Source organism: Equus quagga, chromosome 16 (assembly GCF_021613505.1).
Source record: "Equus quagga isolate Etosha38 chromosome 16, UCLA_HA_Equagga_1.0, whole genome shotgun sequence".
NCBI classification, from domain to species: Eukaryota; Metazoa; Chordata; class Mammalia; order Perissodactyla; family Equidae; genus Equus; species Equus quagga.
The window spans coordinates 39,612,405-39,628,464 of record NC_060282.1 but is presented as its reverse complement, the minus strand read 5'-3'; the positions used below and the strand labels follow the sequence as shown (position 1 = coordinate 39,628,464).

At 42.2% G+C, this 16,060-nt stretch overlaps 1 protein-coding gene across 3 annotated transcripts in view; it reads left to right on the top strand.

Annotated features, from left to right (window-relative positions):
* The window catches only part of MATN2 (matrilin 2), a 138,712-nt gene that overhangs the window by 67,417 nt on the left and 55,235 nt on the right, over nt 1-16,060 (top strand). For all 3 annotated transcript variants that reach the window (XM_046642407.1, XM_046642406.1, XM_046642405.1), the window contains exon 5: nt 12,805-12,927. In XM_046642407.1, coding sequence (XP_046498363.1) covers nt 12,805-12,927 — 123 coding nt within the window. The remainder of the gene's footprint in view (nt 1-12,804; nt 12,928-16,060) is intronic.

Genomic DNA, 16,060 nt, shown 5'->3' with positions numbered 1-16,060 from the left:
CCCACCTTTAGGCAGCCTGGATCAGTGGTTTAGCCGAAATCCTGCTTTCTATAATTCCCACCTTTGATCCTATTTCTGCCATCTGAAGCCATATAGCAAAGTCTATTTCCTTTTCCAAGTAAAAAAAGAAAGCCCTTTGATTATTGAAGAGTGTTATCCCACCCCACCCCCCCATTAATTTTCTCTTTTTCAGGAGAAGCATAAAGATATCTTTAGGTGACCTGGTTTTGGATCTCATCACTGTCCAGATAACCCTCTTCTGGACATCAGTTGGTCAGTGTCTCAAAATGTGCCCTTTCGTTCAAAGACTACATCAAGCACATTAAATAATCTTACCTTCGAAGTTCTGCCCATGTGAGCAATTTGGAATGTACTGGAAGCCAGCTTTGTGGATTCTTCTGTCCTCCTAAGAGTCTTCTGCATCTGATACCATTGTATGAGATATGTGCAAAAGCATTAGCATAGTGCCTAGCCCTTAGGCCTCAATAGAAGTTCATGTTCTTCTCTTTCCTTATTTAAAAAAAAATAGAGAAAAAAATCCTAATGAAGTGTGCCTGTCTTCACACGTCTATTTCCCTCCACCTTCCCCTCCCCTTGAATTCCTTTCCCACTAACAAGAAAGATCTTTATATTGTTTCCTTTTCTTTATTTTTTTAAATAAGGAATTTTTCTTTCCTGTCTCTCTCTTCTCGCATATTTAGTCTATCTGGAAGAATAATGAAAACGCAACATTTAGAAAACTTCACTTGGCAAAAAAAACATAAAGTTTCTCATCCAGTTTTCTCATTTTTTTCTCTCTCAAGAACCATACCAAATGCATTTTACTGCTTTCATTCTTCAGATATGTTCCTAACATTATTTTTCCAAAGCTACATAAGTGGTTTACTAGCTTTTATATTAGAGTTTAGTCAAGGGGCATGATCCAGAAAACCAGTCACATTATTGAAGAGAGAAAAGAAAACTATAACTACCATCCCTCATGAATTTAGATGCAAAAATTCTTAAAAACTTATCAAATAGAATCCATGTATATATAATATAATCGAGACTAAATGGGGTTTATCCCAAGAATGCAAGGTTGGTTTAACATTAAAAAATCAATTAATATTGCCAGCCCCATGGTGTAGTGGTTAAGTTCAGCATTCTATGCTTCAGTGGTCCAGGTTCTTGGGTTTGGATCCCGGGTGCAGACCTACACTACTTGGCAGCCATGCTGTGGTGGTGACCCACATACAGAATAGAGGAAGATTGGCAACAGATGTTAGTTCAGGGAGTATCTTCCTCGGGGGGGGGGGGGGGGGGGGGGGAATCGATTAATGTAATTCACCATATTAACAGACTAACAAATGAAAAAAACATATGATCATTTCAATAAATGCAGAAAAAGTATTGGACAATACCCAACATTCATTCATGATAAAAATTCTCAGCAAAAAAATGAAAATTCCTCCACCTGATAAAGGGCATCTATGAAAACACCTACAGTTAACATCATGTTTAAGAATGAAAGACTAAATGCTTTCCTCCTGAAATCAGGAACAAGACAGTATGTCCAGTCTCACCACTTCTATTCAGCATTGTACTGGAGACTCCAACTGATAGAGTAATGAAATAAAAAGAAATTAGAGAGCCGTACAGATTGGAAAGGAAAAAGTAAAACTGTCTTTATTCACAGACTATGTTATTGCTTATGTATAGAAACTGATGGAATCTTCCAAAAAGCTATTAAATTAATAAATGAATTTAGCAACATTGCAAGATAAAAAGTCAATACACAATATTATTTGATTGTATTTTTATATACTGGCAACAAAAATCAGAAATTGACATTTTAAAAATACCATTTACAATAGCATTGGAAATATGTAAATTAGGGATAAATTTGACAAAAGATGTTCATGATCTATACACTGAAAAAAGAACAAAAGATTTCTGCAATAAATTAAAGACCTAAATAAATGGAGAGATATACTGTATCATAGAACGGAAGACTTAATATTGCTTAGATGCAATTCTTTCTAAATTGATATATAGAGTCAAAGCAATCCCTGTTAAAATCTTAGTAGACTTTTTTGGGGTAAAACTGACAATCTGATTCTAAAATATGTAAGAAAATGCAAAAAAAAAAAACCCATAGAATAGTCAAATACAGTCGATTCTCCTTAAGCACAGTAGTTACAATTTATAAGTCTCTGTGAACATTGAGCCAGTGATTACTGGATCATGTTCCAAGGGGAAATACAGGGTTAGGTTCCTGCAAGCTTCTGGCTATGACGTTTCATCAATCAATATAAACCTTGTTTTATATAACCTTTCTTTATGTGTGTTTCTGTTTAAAGACAGCTTATTGAGTATATATTGTTGATTCATTAACTTTGAACTCATAGCCAGCAGCACTATGACTTATGCCTGATTGAAGCTCATCTAACACACATCTTTTCTCTGTGAGGCACAGCACAGCCTTCTTGCACTTAGGAACCCTAGACAGCATTCCAGCACTGCTCTTGGGGCCCATTTTAAATAGTGAAATCACCAACAAAAAGCAAAAAAATGCAAAAAATATGGCACTAAGGAGGACACAAAAAGAACTCTTGTTTACAGTATGAGAACTCAAACAAGGCAGAAGATCACCTTGTTTGAGCTTAGCTGGGAAAGTGTACATCAGGTGACTCAAAGTTTTTACCACTCTGCACACATCCACCAATGGCCACAAAAATCCTGCAAGTATTGATTTTGGGTTACAAGTAAATTTTAGCCAGTAGGTGAATTTGAAAATATGGAATCTGCAAAAAAATGAGGATCAACTAAAATTATGAAAAAAATAAAGTTGGGAGATTTAAATTACCTGATTTCAAGGCTAATTATAAAGCAACAGGAATCAAAACAGTGTGGTTTTGGTGTAAAGATGGACATCAATGGAACAGAATATAGTCCAGAAATAGACCCATACATATATGGTGGAATGTTTTTTGACTAAGATGCCAAGGCAATTCATGGGGAGAGAATAATGTTATCAACAAATGATGCTGCAACAATTGGATTGTCATGTGCAAATAAATGAACCTTGACGCTTACCTCACACCATATACAAAAATTAATTCAAAATGAATTTTAAATCTAAATGTAAGATGGAAACAATTAAATGTCTAGATGAAAATGTAGGAAAACATTGCGATGACCCTGGGTTTGGTAAGGATTTTTAAAATAGGACAGACGCTAAATATAAAAAAAAAACCCTCAATATATTGAACTTTATCAAAATTAAAGCAGTTGCTCTTCAAAATACATTGCTACTAAAATGAAAAGGAAAGCCACAGACTCGGATAAAATATTTGTAAAACATATATCCAACAAAAAACCTTAGAATATATAAAGAATTCTTAGAACTCAATAATAGGAAAATAACCCAGTCAAAATGGACAAAAGATTTGAACAGACACTAAACCAAAGAAGAGATATGGATGGCAAAGAAGCATGTGAAGAGATGCTCAACCTTATTAGTCACTAGGGAAATTCAAATTAAAACCACAATAAGGTACCACTATACTTCCACTAGATTGGGTAAATTTTAAAATATTGACCATACCAAGTGTTGGCAAAGTTGAGAACAGGAATTATCATTGTTCCTCATGGGAATGTAAAATAGTTCAACCACTTTGGAAAACAATTTACCAGTTTTTTACAAAGTTAAATATGTACCTACCGTATGACCCAGCCATTCCACTTTTAGGTATTTACTCAAAAGAAATTAAAGTTTATGTCCAAATGAAGATTTGAATGCAAGTGTTCCTGACAGCTTTACTTGCAATAGCCCAAAAGTGGAAACAATCCAAATGTCCATCAATAGGTGAATGGATAACAAATGTGGTGTATGCATACAATGTGAAGAAAGAACTATCGACACATGCAGCAAGCTGGATGAATCTCAGAATAACCATGTTGAATGAAAGGAACCAGACAAAAAAAGAGTACATACTATGTAATCCTATTCACGTAAAGTTTTAGAAAATGGTAACTAATCAATGTGACAGAGAGATTAGTGGTTGCCTGGGGCCAGAGGGAAGGGTAAAAAAGGGGCACCAGGAAACTCTGGAGGTTTGGAGGTGATGAATATGTTCCTTATCTAGATTATGGTGATGATATGTTGATACATCAAATTTATCAAATTGTATACTTTAAATATGTGCAGTTTATTGTATGTCATTTATAACTCAATAAAGCTGATATATATATATAGATATATATAGTCAGAATGAGGTAGTTTGGGAAGGTAAGTGGTGCTGAAACAAAAGGTTACAAGAGAAGAGATCAGAGAAAGAGTCATGGACAATCAGGGAAGGCATTATGGATGAGGGGGTTTTTCTAACAAGTCAAAGAAGAAAAGAAGAGAAATGCATGGTTTGTCATCTTTAGGGGATGCTAAGTAGACCAGACTGCCTGTCTGGAATAGTTTGTTTGGGGCACTGGTGGGGGATGAGGGAAGAAATGTAAGCTGGAGCAAATTATGGAGCAATTTGCTCAAGCTGAATTCCATCAGCAGTCTTTGTGGGTGAGGGCTGAACAGAGAGTGTCAAAGATAAAACCACATTTTAGTAAATTGAGTCGAACAATAATGTATACATGGGATTACAGTTAGGTAGAGAGTGCAGGCAGAAATACCGTCCATCCACTCATCCATTTATTCATTCAGTACTTACTGATTCCTCTTCATGAACCAGGCACTCTTATGGGGTGGTAGGAGAAGAATGAGTTTCTCTTATATGTTTGAGACCCAAGGAACTCGGATCTTGGCTTCCCTTGTGCTCTGCATATGCAGGGCAGAATATGAAAGATGCAGTTTGCAGTTCTAATCAGTTCAGTCAATTCAGTGCACGTGTTTCTTATGCCCACAGAATTAATTAGGAGACCGCAGCTATAATCCCCGCCCCAGGGAGGAGCTTATGGCATAGGATGGGGGATGGTAGGTGGGGGATGGAGATAGAATTTAGACTGACAGATACCTTAAGAGAGGAAGCCTGGGTTTGAGGGAAAACTGGTGAATCTGGGAAGGAGCCGACACAAGTAGTGGGTGCAGCCAGAGATGGAGGATTAGAGTTCAAGGAAAATGCATGACTGGATGTGCTTGTTGCTGGTAATTGACCCTGAAAATGGATGCAACCTTGGAGGGAGAAAAGGGGTGTGGAAAGGGAACATCAGGGTCTGAGCTTTGGGGCAGCCCACAGTCAGAGCGTGGAGCAGGAGGGGAATAGCGAGCCGCCTGCAGCCCGGAGCTTCCCTCAACCCTGGCTGCTGGGCCCGCCATCTTGGAGAGCACTATGTGCAGTTTTCTCACCCTCTGGTTGTACAGGGCACAGGGTTAAAAAAAAAAAAAAAAAAAAAAAAGGGAATCTGGCATGAGTAGAGCCCTATGGGAGACACGGGAGAGCCGAGCTGACTAAATGTGAGTGGAGAAATGCCAGTTGTGGAAGAATTATTACACGTCGGGGGAAAATGAGTTTTACCCTCGTGCAGCTTCTTCTCTGCTTTCCTGTTTTCCCAATGACCTAGACGAGTGGTTCTCAAAGTGTGGGCCCCCTGACAGCAGCTTTAGCTTTGTGGGGAATCTTGTTAGAAATGCAAATTCCCAGGCCCTATCCTAGACCCCCTGAATCAGGGACTCTGTGGGTGGGGCCGAGGAATGTGTTTTAACAAGCCTCTAGGGGATTCTCATGTAAGCTCAAGTTTTAAAACCACTGACCTGGATGTCTTGAACTAGATCTTTCCCTGGGAGATTCATTCAGTAGGGAGTTTATGTTAAGCATGTGATGATGTGACAGCCGTTGCAAAATTGCAAAGCACTCACATTTATGGTTTTGATCAACCTCATTCGGTCAGATTTACTTATGTTTTAAGGGTTTATTTTGGGGATCCTCCCCTCTTTCTTTTCCCTTCTCTAAAGAAAACCGGAATCTTGTTAGTGAATAGGCGAATTGATTGTAAAAGAATTAAACTGTTGGAGGAAGGGATGCAAGGCACAGCTGGAGTCTGCCTGAAAGAACAGGATTTCTCGATGGCGTTCGGACTGTTTTGTTTCTTCCAGCGCAGAAGCACAAGGCCGATGACTCACATTGACTGTTGAAAACTTTAAACCCAAACTGCAGCTGTCAAAATAAGATTAGTGCTTTCAGACAGGAGGAAAGGGGAGGATGGTCCTCAAAACTCAGGCTTGGGTTTTGCCTGCATTTGTGGCGCCCTAACTCTGAACGAGATTGCGGGCTGGAGCAGGTGGAAACCCCACTGTTTCCCACTTGAGGGAAATAGCCCGAATAATACATTTCTCTTCTCTTTTGCTGTGATAAATAATTTCTGATTTCCACGTTGCAGGCTGAATAGCAGGAGCTATAAAAAAGTGGAACGTGTGTTTAAAGGTGTTCATTTTGATTTAACTCCAAAGGAGAGATTAAATTGGTGTCAACAGCATGCAGTGTGACTCATCTAAAATTCTGAAAAGTTGGTGAAAACCCTTTGATTTCGCCCAGGATGATGTCAGCCACAGCAGCCACAGGCTTTGTCTTGTGCTCCTCGTCCAACGTAACCAGATGAAAGTTTTCCAAGTTCTCCGGGCTGAGGCGCCGGATCAGGGTTTTGAGATCACAAATGAAGGAGGTCACTTGAATCTAGGGTGCATGGAAGCCTCGGAGTAAACACTAGGGATGGATCTGAGCACAATTTGGGCTCTTAGCTATCAAATCCTCACTGATTAATTGCACCTGGGAAGACTGAGAAGCCGCAGTTAACTTTCTCCCCTGAAGTCCTCCAGGCACCGGGAGAAGCATTGCCGACTGTCAGCTAAGTGCTAGCGATTGCCTGCTGACAAGGCATGACTTGAGTTTGGTGAGATCTTTTGTGATAAAATTCAAAATTGCTTACTTTGCTGTATTAGATCAATTCAGTCTAGAACTCACAAACCAAACATATGATATGTTGATGTTATTTAAAGAAATCTAAATCTAATGTCCATGTGTGGGGTTTTCACAGGCACGCAATAAAGTGACACTATATTAGAATTGTGACGTAGGCAAAATCTGGTTGGGGTCCACCTCTCCTCCATGCTTGACTAGGCCTGTGCCACCAAGACCTCTCTTTACCCCAGTCTAAGGAAGAAGGAGACTAAGGTTTGCTGAGCACCTACTGTCTGTCTGGGGATTTGCTCATCAAAATTATCTCATTTAGCCCTGCAATAAGATGTTTTTCTCCACTTAGTTATTTAAGCTCTATAAAAACTGATTCTCATAGAAATCACTTTTGTGAAGTCACATAAGTCACCAGGCTGAAGCCAGGTCCGGCTCCAAAGGCAATATTCTTTTCATTCTGATTGCCTCACTCCCACCCTGTCTAAAGGAATGTAACTGCCCTTTATCTCCTCCTCCAAGGCTCAAATCCCTTCATCCCTACTTTTTCATATTACCTTGCTCAGGTCCTTATGTAAACTAATCTTTTCAGTGAGACTGCCTTCTGACCTCACAATTTAAACCGGAAGCTCCCTTCCCTCTGCACTCCCAACTCCCTTTTCATGCTTCATTTTCTCCTGTAGCTCTTATAAGATCTAACATAACACATGGCTTTACCTGTTTATTTTATTTATGTCTGGCCCCTATGGGTGGTGTGCTGGTAAATGTTTAACAACCAGGTCTCCGGGGGGGAAATCTCCGATTTGTAATGTTCACCAATTCCCGTGGTGTAAATACTGCCACCATAGCCGATGTCAAGCTACCCACTTGGCCTTGCTGAGTGCAGAGCTGGGAAGAGGTGTGCGTGGTCTGTCGTGGGAGTCAGCCGCACACCACTGTCTCCCCGCTCGAATATCAGCTCCTTGGGGACAGGGATCCATGGACTGATTTTTCATCTATTTTATTCACTGTTGTTTTCCCAGCACTTTGAACAATTTGACAAATTAATTAATTCATTCTGTCATTCAAATATATTTTTAAAAACTGGCCTGATACCATGTTAGATATTTGAGGTCCAGGCTGAACAAAGCAAGCACAGCCCTCACATGGCAGGGGAAATCAACGTCACATAATCAGTTGCAAATTAAGTGTTAAATTACAATTGTGGTGAGGGAAGCTATGAGGGAGAACTTGACCTCTAACAGGGACTGGTCAGATAAGAGCCCCCGAGTCCTCCAGGTTGGCAGCTGTCAAGACAAAGCCACAGATGTCCACTAAGCACCTGCTGTGTGAAAGGTAACCTGAGGAACACCCAGACTTACCCTGTCCCTCTCAGAGCTTACAGCCTTGGTAAGACTGATGAGGGAGGAACTCCTGACAACGCTGTGTTTGTGTAACATGGACGAGGGCTCATTCGTCCATTCACAAGAACTTACCAAGCACCAACAGTGTGCCAGCGCTGTGCTGGGTCCTGGGGAGGCAGCAGACAACAAGGCAACCCGGTCCTTAGCTGTCGTGACAATTCTTCTGGTGTCTGCAGCTGGGGGCTGGCTCCCAGTGTCACTGTACTCTGAGCTCTCTTCTGGTATGGGCATCCCTCTTGCTGGGGACGAGGAGAGGCACAGAGACTCGGGGAGCGTTCTGTTCCCATCTCACTCATCTTCCCAGGACCCCATTTCTGATGGGGGAGAATATTTTTAGGACTCTAGGACCCTGCTGTGATGCAGGGGGTATGGGCATTTATCACTGTTGTTTCAGCAGAGGAACACTTATGGAGCACCAGCTACATGTGCTAGGACTCTGCGCTAGGCTCTGGGGAATCAAAACTGAATCAGATCAGCTCACGTGCCAGGCATATGATCCGTCCTTTCAATACCATAGGATAAATGCATCAGTGCTAGAGTGGAGCCATGTGTGTAGTGCTAGAGGAGCCCAGAGGAAGGAGCCTCTAAGCCCAGCCAACCTGGAGAAGGCTTCCTGGAGGAGGTGACATTTGACAGAAGTCACGAGCCATAAGTGGGGGCAGGTGGAGAAGGTGGAAGGGTGATGGGCACTCTGAATCCACTGCTTCTCCCATCCCACAGGATTTAATCACCCTTCAGTGAAATCCTCCCAGGCTGTGAGAAAAAGTGCTGTTTTTCAAAAGCACGAGGAATCATCCAAAAACATCTGTATTTGTTTCAAATGGAAGTGACCACTGCCAGAAAAACAACAAAGTTGTTTTGTCAGAACCTAGTCTGTATTTATTCCTTGGTCTTTGTTTAATAAAATTAATTCCTCAATGGTTTCCCTTGGGACAGTACAGATCACTAGTGGCCATAAATCCTCAGCGTTCTAAAAACAGTATGAAAGGACAATACACAGTGAAGCCAACTGACAAACTGGCTGTTTGTGGGACCATCCTTCTGGAATGCGAGCGATAAGCCTTCTGTTCCTACCACACTTTGCAACCTCACGCAGTGTCTGGGCTTCTTTCAGCCTCTTGGAGAGGGGACCCAGGACAGCAATAATTCTGAGATTTGTTTAAAGGAAGGAACTGAGCCTGGCCGCCTCAGTTAATAAAGGGGAGACTGACTGCTGGGTCTGGGCACCTTCCCCTTGGAGGACTGTGAGGACTTGCTATCTGTTCGGTTTAATGATTCTCAGTCTGGCTGCACACTGGAGTTATCGGGAGAGCTTTAACAAATGCTGCTGCTTGCATCCCACCCCAGCCAGTCCCATTTCAGAGGGGGAGAGATTAGGCATCAGGATTTTCAAAAGGTCTCCAGATGGTTCTAATGGGCGGCTGAGGTCGGGCACTGCTGCTTCTGTAGCCCAGACCTTGCAATTATTCATGGACTGTCTTGCGGGCATCCGGCCCATGTACTGAAAGGAATAAACATTTCATTGCCTCTCTACCTACCCTGTGGGGGAAGCCTTTCGGAAAAAAGGTTATTGCTTCAAGGTCCTGCTTTCGAAATGCTACTTCAAAGGGGTTCTTTCATGTTGGTTTTTTTCATACTATAAAAACTCTTGTTAGAAAATTTGAAAACAGATCATTATAAGTAAGAGAATAAAAACCACCTATACTCTCACCACTCCGTTGTAACCACCGTTGGGGAGGTTCCTGTCCCCCAGCTTCAGAGATGGGCTTGAGATTTGCAGGGGAACTTTGTTTCAGTGTGCTGGGGCATCGTTTTCCAGCCATCAGGGCCTTGTGCAGGGCCTCTCCCCTCCCTATTAGGGAGCTTAGAGTCTAGCAAGGGAGACACAGGAAATACATCACTACGTCAATGCTGGTGTAATTAACACTGTGATACGTGCTAAGAGGGAAAAGGACAGAGGCTCTCTGACAGCCGATGGGTGAGACCAAAAGCTCTGAAGAACAATTGAAGGTCCTCATATCAAGAGATTAACTTCCCCATCAACATGCAGGCAAACCAAAGCTATTTCAGCAGGGAATTCAGAAAACGACCGCTGTTCCTGAACAAAGCAGTGGTTCCCATTTAACTGTGCTAGAAGTCCTTGAAGTTTCCCAGAGCCAACAGAAACTGTGATGCAGCCAGACTTATCCTTCTAAAGCACAACTCAGGTGAAATAGCCCGTTTCCTTTTTCAGGATTTTACCTTGAGTGGTCCCCACAGCCTGCTGAATGGAGTGTGGACTACTCAGCCTGCTTTAGGCCCCCACCGTCTGGCGTCAGTTGTCCTTCTGATCCTCCCTCCTGCTGGTTCCCCTGGGGTTCCCGGGGTGGAATGCAGCTGCCACACCTGTCCTGCTTCCCTCCACTTCTGCCCATTTACTCCCGCTGTTCCTGCAGCCCAGAGTGCCGTTTCCCTCTCTCCCTTCTTTCACACTTGCCTGCTGGCCTTTTCCTATCCATCCTGGACTGGTGGTAATCCGTGCCCATTCTGGACTCCCATTGTATTGACAGCATCTCTCTTATGGATTTCTATCGTTTTCTATCTTGTATTTTAGTTATTTAGGTTGCATCTGGTAGCCACTCTGGCCTTTCCTGTCCTCAAATGGGGCCAGTTTGTTCCACCTCGGGACCTTTGCATTCGCTGTGCTGTCAGTCAGGAACATTCTTCCTAGACCTTCACGTTACTAACTCTTAGGACTCAAACTACAGGACAGCAGGAACCCCTGTGTCTGTTTGGTTCACACTACATCCCCAGCACCTGGGACAAAGTAGGTGCTTCATTTATTGAATAAATGAAGAGTACTCAATGATTCAGATTTTTCCTAGATTTCTGGCTTGTCACAAATCTGTAGGTTTTGTCATTATTCAATTATTCTCTATGATTTTTACATGAGCTAAAGTATTTTCTGGTTATTGGTGCTTTTCCTTATCTCTAAATCCATTGGAAATCTCAATTGGAATTCCCAGTTGGAAGTCTAAGACATAAATACTAATAAGAGATAAAGGAATTTGCATCTGTAATTTTTTGTTCTACTTTATTGATTTGCGAATGAAAATATTTCTTTTAGCATTTTAAAACCAGAATCTTTGTTCATGGACTCTAAGACTTCAGCATTTTTTAATTTTATGATGTAGATTTTATTTTTGAAATTATTTAGTGCATTTAGTAGAGGTGATGAATAAATCAGCTTTACATTTTTATCAATTTGATACTTTGTATTTCTTTAAAAGCATAATAAAGTAGGAAACTCAAAGACCTAGGAGATTAAAGTGTAGTCATTGGATTCAGGGATTAATCAAGCTTTCTAGTTAATTGAGTTTTTACCATAACTGTCATAGTGATAACTTTTAAGCAGAGAAAATTCTTTTTAATATATCAATCCCTTTAATGCTCTCTGATTTTCTCCAACTTTAATGGTAAAGTCACTAGAAGAGCTAGTTATGAAACCAAGCTGTTCTCCTGGCTGAGAAATAATATCATCATGTCAGCCTGTTTCTGCAAAGGAGAGACTGAGTCAGTGATGGATTGAAAATGCCTTTAACCTTTTCATCCTCTGATATATTCTTAGTTCCACTGCAGTCAATGCATTCCTTGAATGCATTCTTACATGGCATTTGAATAAGTAGCCAGGGCTCAGCACTTTGTGGGCAAATAATGAATATAGTTAATAACTATATTTCTTTTTCCCCCTAGTAATCATCCTTTTCCTAGTAAATGTCTTTTTCTCCCTAGTAATCTTTGTTGCTTCTACCTAACCTCCTTTGGCTTCCCATTTTCCTTACGTGTTACTGGGATGAATAAATAGAGCACAAAGAGGATTTTCAAAGATACTTCTGGTAGACAAATGGAATGAGGGAAATTACATCCAAAGGGCCTGAGGCAGACTTGGAATAAGGGGCTCTTCTTAGACCTGCCGTGCTTTTGGTGGAGAAGCAGGTCTTTCCACTGTGCCCTCTCTCAGCTTCCCCATCTGCAAAATGTCAGAGACAGTGCCACGTTGTCTCAGCGTAAATCAATGAGACTGTGATTACAAAGCATTTTAGTTCTCAAAGAACAGGAATGGTCCTTGATGCAGTCACGTGCAAATGCCTGCTCATGACAATTTACGGTTCTCAAGAACCATCAAAATGTTTTCAGAGCACTTTCACTGACATAGGAAAAATACAAATTGATGTTAAAGTCACTTAATGCATTTAATAGAGGTAAATAATTCCAACTTTGAAAAATATATTTTTATATATGCATAGAAATTCACCAAAATGTTAACAGCAGTTGCCTCTGGGTGTTAGGATTCCAAGTGGGAGAATTATAGGCAGATTTTCTTTTATATATTTTCCACTATGATCATACATCAATACTTACAATGTTTTTAAAAGTATTTTAGCAAGTGCTGTGGAGTTGCTTGTTGCCTGGCCCTGTGCTGAGGGTCACCTCCTTCGGAGCTGTGTTCTAATGGCGCGACTTTGCCTCAGTCCAGGATCTGTGTGCGGTGGAGGACCACGGCTGTGAGCAGCTCTGTGTGAATGTGCTGGGCTCCTTCGTCTGCCAGTGCTACAGTGGCTACACCCTGGCCGAGGACGGGAGAAGGTGTGTGGGTGAGTATTTCCCCCAGCCCTGCTTAATGAGGAAGGGCAAGCTAAGCACAGGAGGGAAGGGGAGGCCCCCACATATCCAATTGCTCTCCTTTGGCTTTCAATAAATTACTCAGTTCTCTGGACTGGTTGTTAGAATTTGAACTTTAAAGACTGCATTTATGACTGAGGTTAGCATTTTCTCATTCTGGGTCCTCAGAAAAAGGTATATTTAAGATAATCTAAGTAAATACAATTGTCCATTACTGCCTCCCTTGAAAAGGACTGGGCAGATTTTCATCAAATTTGGAGGATATGTTTGGGATGGCCTGCCTTCAATATAGCTCATGCGTTATACATGAAATTCACTTGGTAGTGGGCAGGGTTGCTGAGCAGCACCTCAAAGACATAGGCAGCCTTCCTCCTAAGTATTGGATCTGCAGTTCAGTGACAGGGTCAAGAGACCACCAGGAATAAGAGCCCAGCCATTGTAGTAAGACACAATGATCAGAGAACACAAACGGTAGCCTCAAACACAAGCCGAGGTAAGAAGTCTTGAGGGCAGTGCTGGGAACAGCAGGCACCAACTTTCAGTCAGTGGAGTGGCTTCCCACTTGGGCGACTTCACATTGCATGACCCAGTTAAAGGTAGGAAAGGCAGGGGTGGCATCTGATTTCTTCAGTGATGGATAGTGGTTCTCCTCAGCACCTGCAGAGCAAGCCCACAGATCTCTAATGTGCGTGTGGCACCTCCCAGGTTGTCTGCAAAGCCCTTATAACTTGCAGGTCTCAGTCACCCTTCTACTAACAAACTATGCCTGGCAGATCGTAGGTCTTCAGAAACTGAACTGGATACTTATGAGGCAGAAAATCTGGAAGGAAAGGAAGGAAAAGGACTTGACTGACATCAGAACTGGAACGTAGAATTTCTAACTCTAAATCCTGCATTTTCTGCTCCATATCCCATTGTTTTCAGGGGCCCTGTTATGTCTTGCTTCCCTCAAACAGTGAATGATTATTCTTTTGCACATAGAATTTACATTTTCTAGCACACCTTGATTCTTAGCTAGGGATGCAGAAGGAAAAAGCGACAAAACAAAGCATGTGGGTGGTAGCCTGCTCTTTGTAGGTGAGTGATGACAGTATCATGGATTTGTGTGTTTTCATACACTGATGGGGGTGAAAACCGTGCTCATCAGAGGTCTACAAATGGAAGTTGTCTACTATGCCTTAGAGTTGTTTTGTTTTCTTCTTAATCTGTGGTAGCAAACATGACAGGTGGCAGGGTACCATGTCCACTAACACTGGCAAAAAAGAAGCCAATATGTAAACACCAACTCATTATTTTTGCTTCATTAATTTTTATTATGCAAGTAATGTACTTTCATTGAGGACCTTAAACAGATGAGAAAATCACTATTAGTAGTTTGTTGTATTTTATGCCAGACCCTTCCCCATATAAATATCTACTTCAAAACATTTTGTTAATGTTTAACAAAATGAGGTCATACTATCTATTTTGTTTTACACATATTTTTTTCCCTTACCTGTTGTTAAATGGTTAGAAATTTTGGGTGCCGTTGGGTCAGAAGGAAGTCAGGCCATTGGGAGTAAGGCCATTGGATGAGCTTCAGGAAACAGGGCCAAGGTGTCTGGTTGATTAGGGTGAGGGAAAGCACAGGGAGGGCCCAGATCTTGCGTGGGTGACAGGGAATAGATGAAGCAGGGGTGACAGGCGCCATGGCTGGGGCCAGAGACTTGCCTTGGCCCTTGGGAAACTGGAGGGTAGTGAGGAACCCAGTTCTCTGAGTGTTGCCAAGTAATTGCCTAATCATCCCTGTGTAGTAGTGAACCTTTGTGTCTCTAAGGGTTTTGCTATAACTTCTGGGATTGATGTTTATTGAAGAACCACAAGCGTGACAGTAGATGCTATGGCTGCGAGGGAGCAATTGTGGGCTATGTTTATTAGAGATGGGCATTTTTCTTGCTGTTGCTATCAGCATGTAAGGATGTCTTCCTTTCCTCAGGGTGGGGTCCAAGCAGAAGAGTGGAAAATGGGAGAGACTATGTGCTACCCAGGCCTCATCTATCAGATGATCCTATTATCCTCCTCCTCAACCAAGCACCTGACCCGGTAGAGGCTGGGAGCGAGATGATTAAGAGGTGGTGAATCTTTGTTGCCAGTTGCCTTGGTCAGGGAGACTGAACAAATTCTTAAAAGGTCATTGCTGCTTGATAGAGCTGTGCTGAGTGCAAAGCAAATGGTGGAGATAATGGAGGCTACAGAAGGTCAGAGAAGAGGGACATCCTAATGGCTGGGGTGGGGAAGATCTGGATAGGGAAGAAAAAGTAGCAGTTGGGCAAATGTCCAAGGCAAGGGAAGACATGAAAGGCAGTGACAGTGTGGAGGTGGCAGTGCTCTCAAAGCTTGAGGGCTGAGTCTGGGTTGGGAGGCGCAGGCCTTGCTCCTAGGAGCAGGCAGATCGGGGAGTGACTGTCACAGTGAGAATGCCAAATTGTAAAGCTGAATAGTCTAACCTGAGGACATCAGTCTGAAGGGACTTGTCAAAGACGGAGACTCCGGGTGTCAGACTGAGGGCAGGAAATTCAGGGGAGAGCAAAGGCTGGTTGGGACCCTGGAAGAATTCCATTACCAGCTGGTCTGGGTGGCCTGTGTGTAGATGGGCAGGGAATGGTAAGAATGTGGTGACCATAAATCCCAGTTAATCCAGGACAATCCCAGTTTATGCCTGTTGGCTCAGTTCTCAGTAGCACTCCCTTTCACTTTCGAAGGGGTTCCAGTTTGGATGATAAACCCTAGTTAAGGCCAGCCAGCCTGACTTAAACTGTTGAGGAGATTGGCTGTGTCAAAGCAGAGAATTCCTGCAGGTGTGAAGTAGGAGATGAAGTTGAAGATATCAGGTGGAACCAGAGTGTTCGGGGCTTTGAAAATCAGTCTAAAGAGTCTGGACTTTCTCTCTGAAAAAGAGATTCTAATTCTCTGAAAAGGATCCTAATTGGGAGGGACAAATGCAAAGCCTCATTTTAGGAAACTTAATCTTGTGGCAAATTGCAGGATAAATTCCAGGAGGAAGGTGGTGAGGGATGGAAAGACCAGTTAGGAGACTATGGTAATCCTCAGGTGAGAGACGACAAG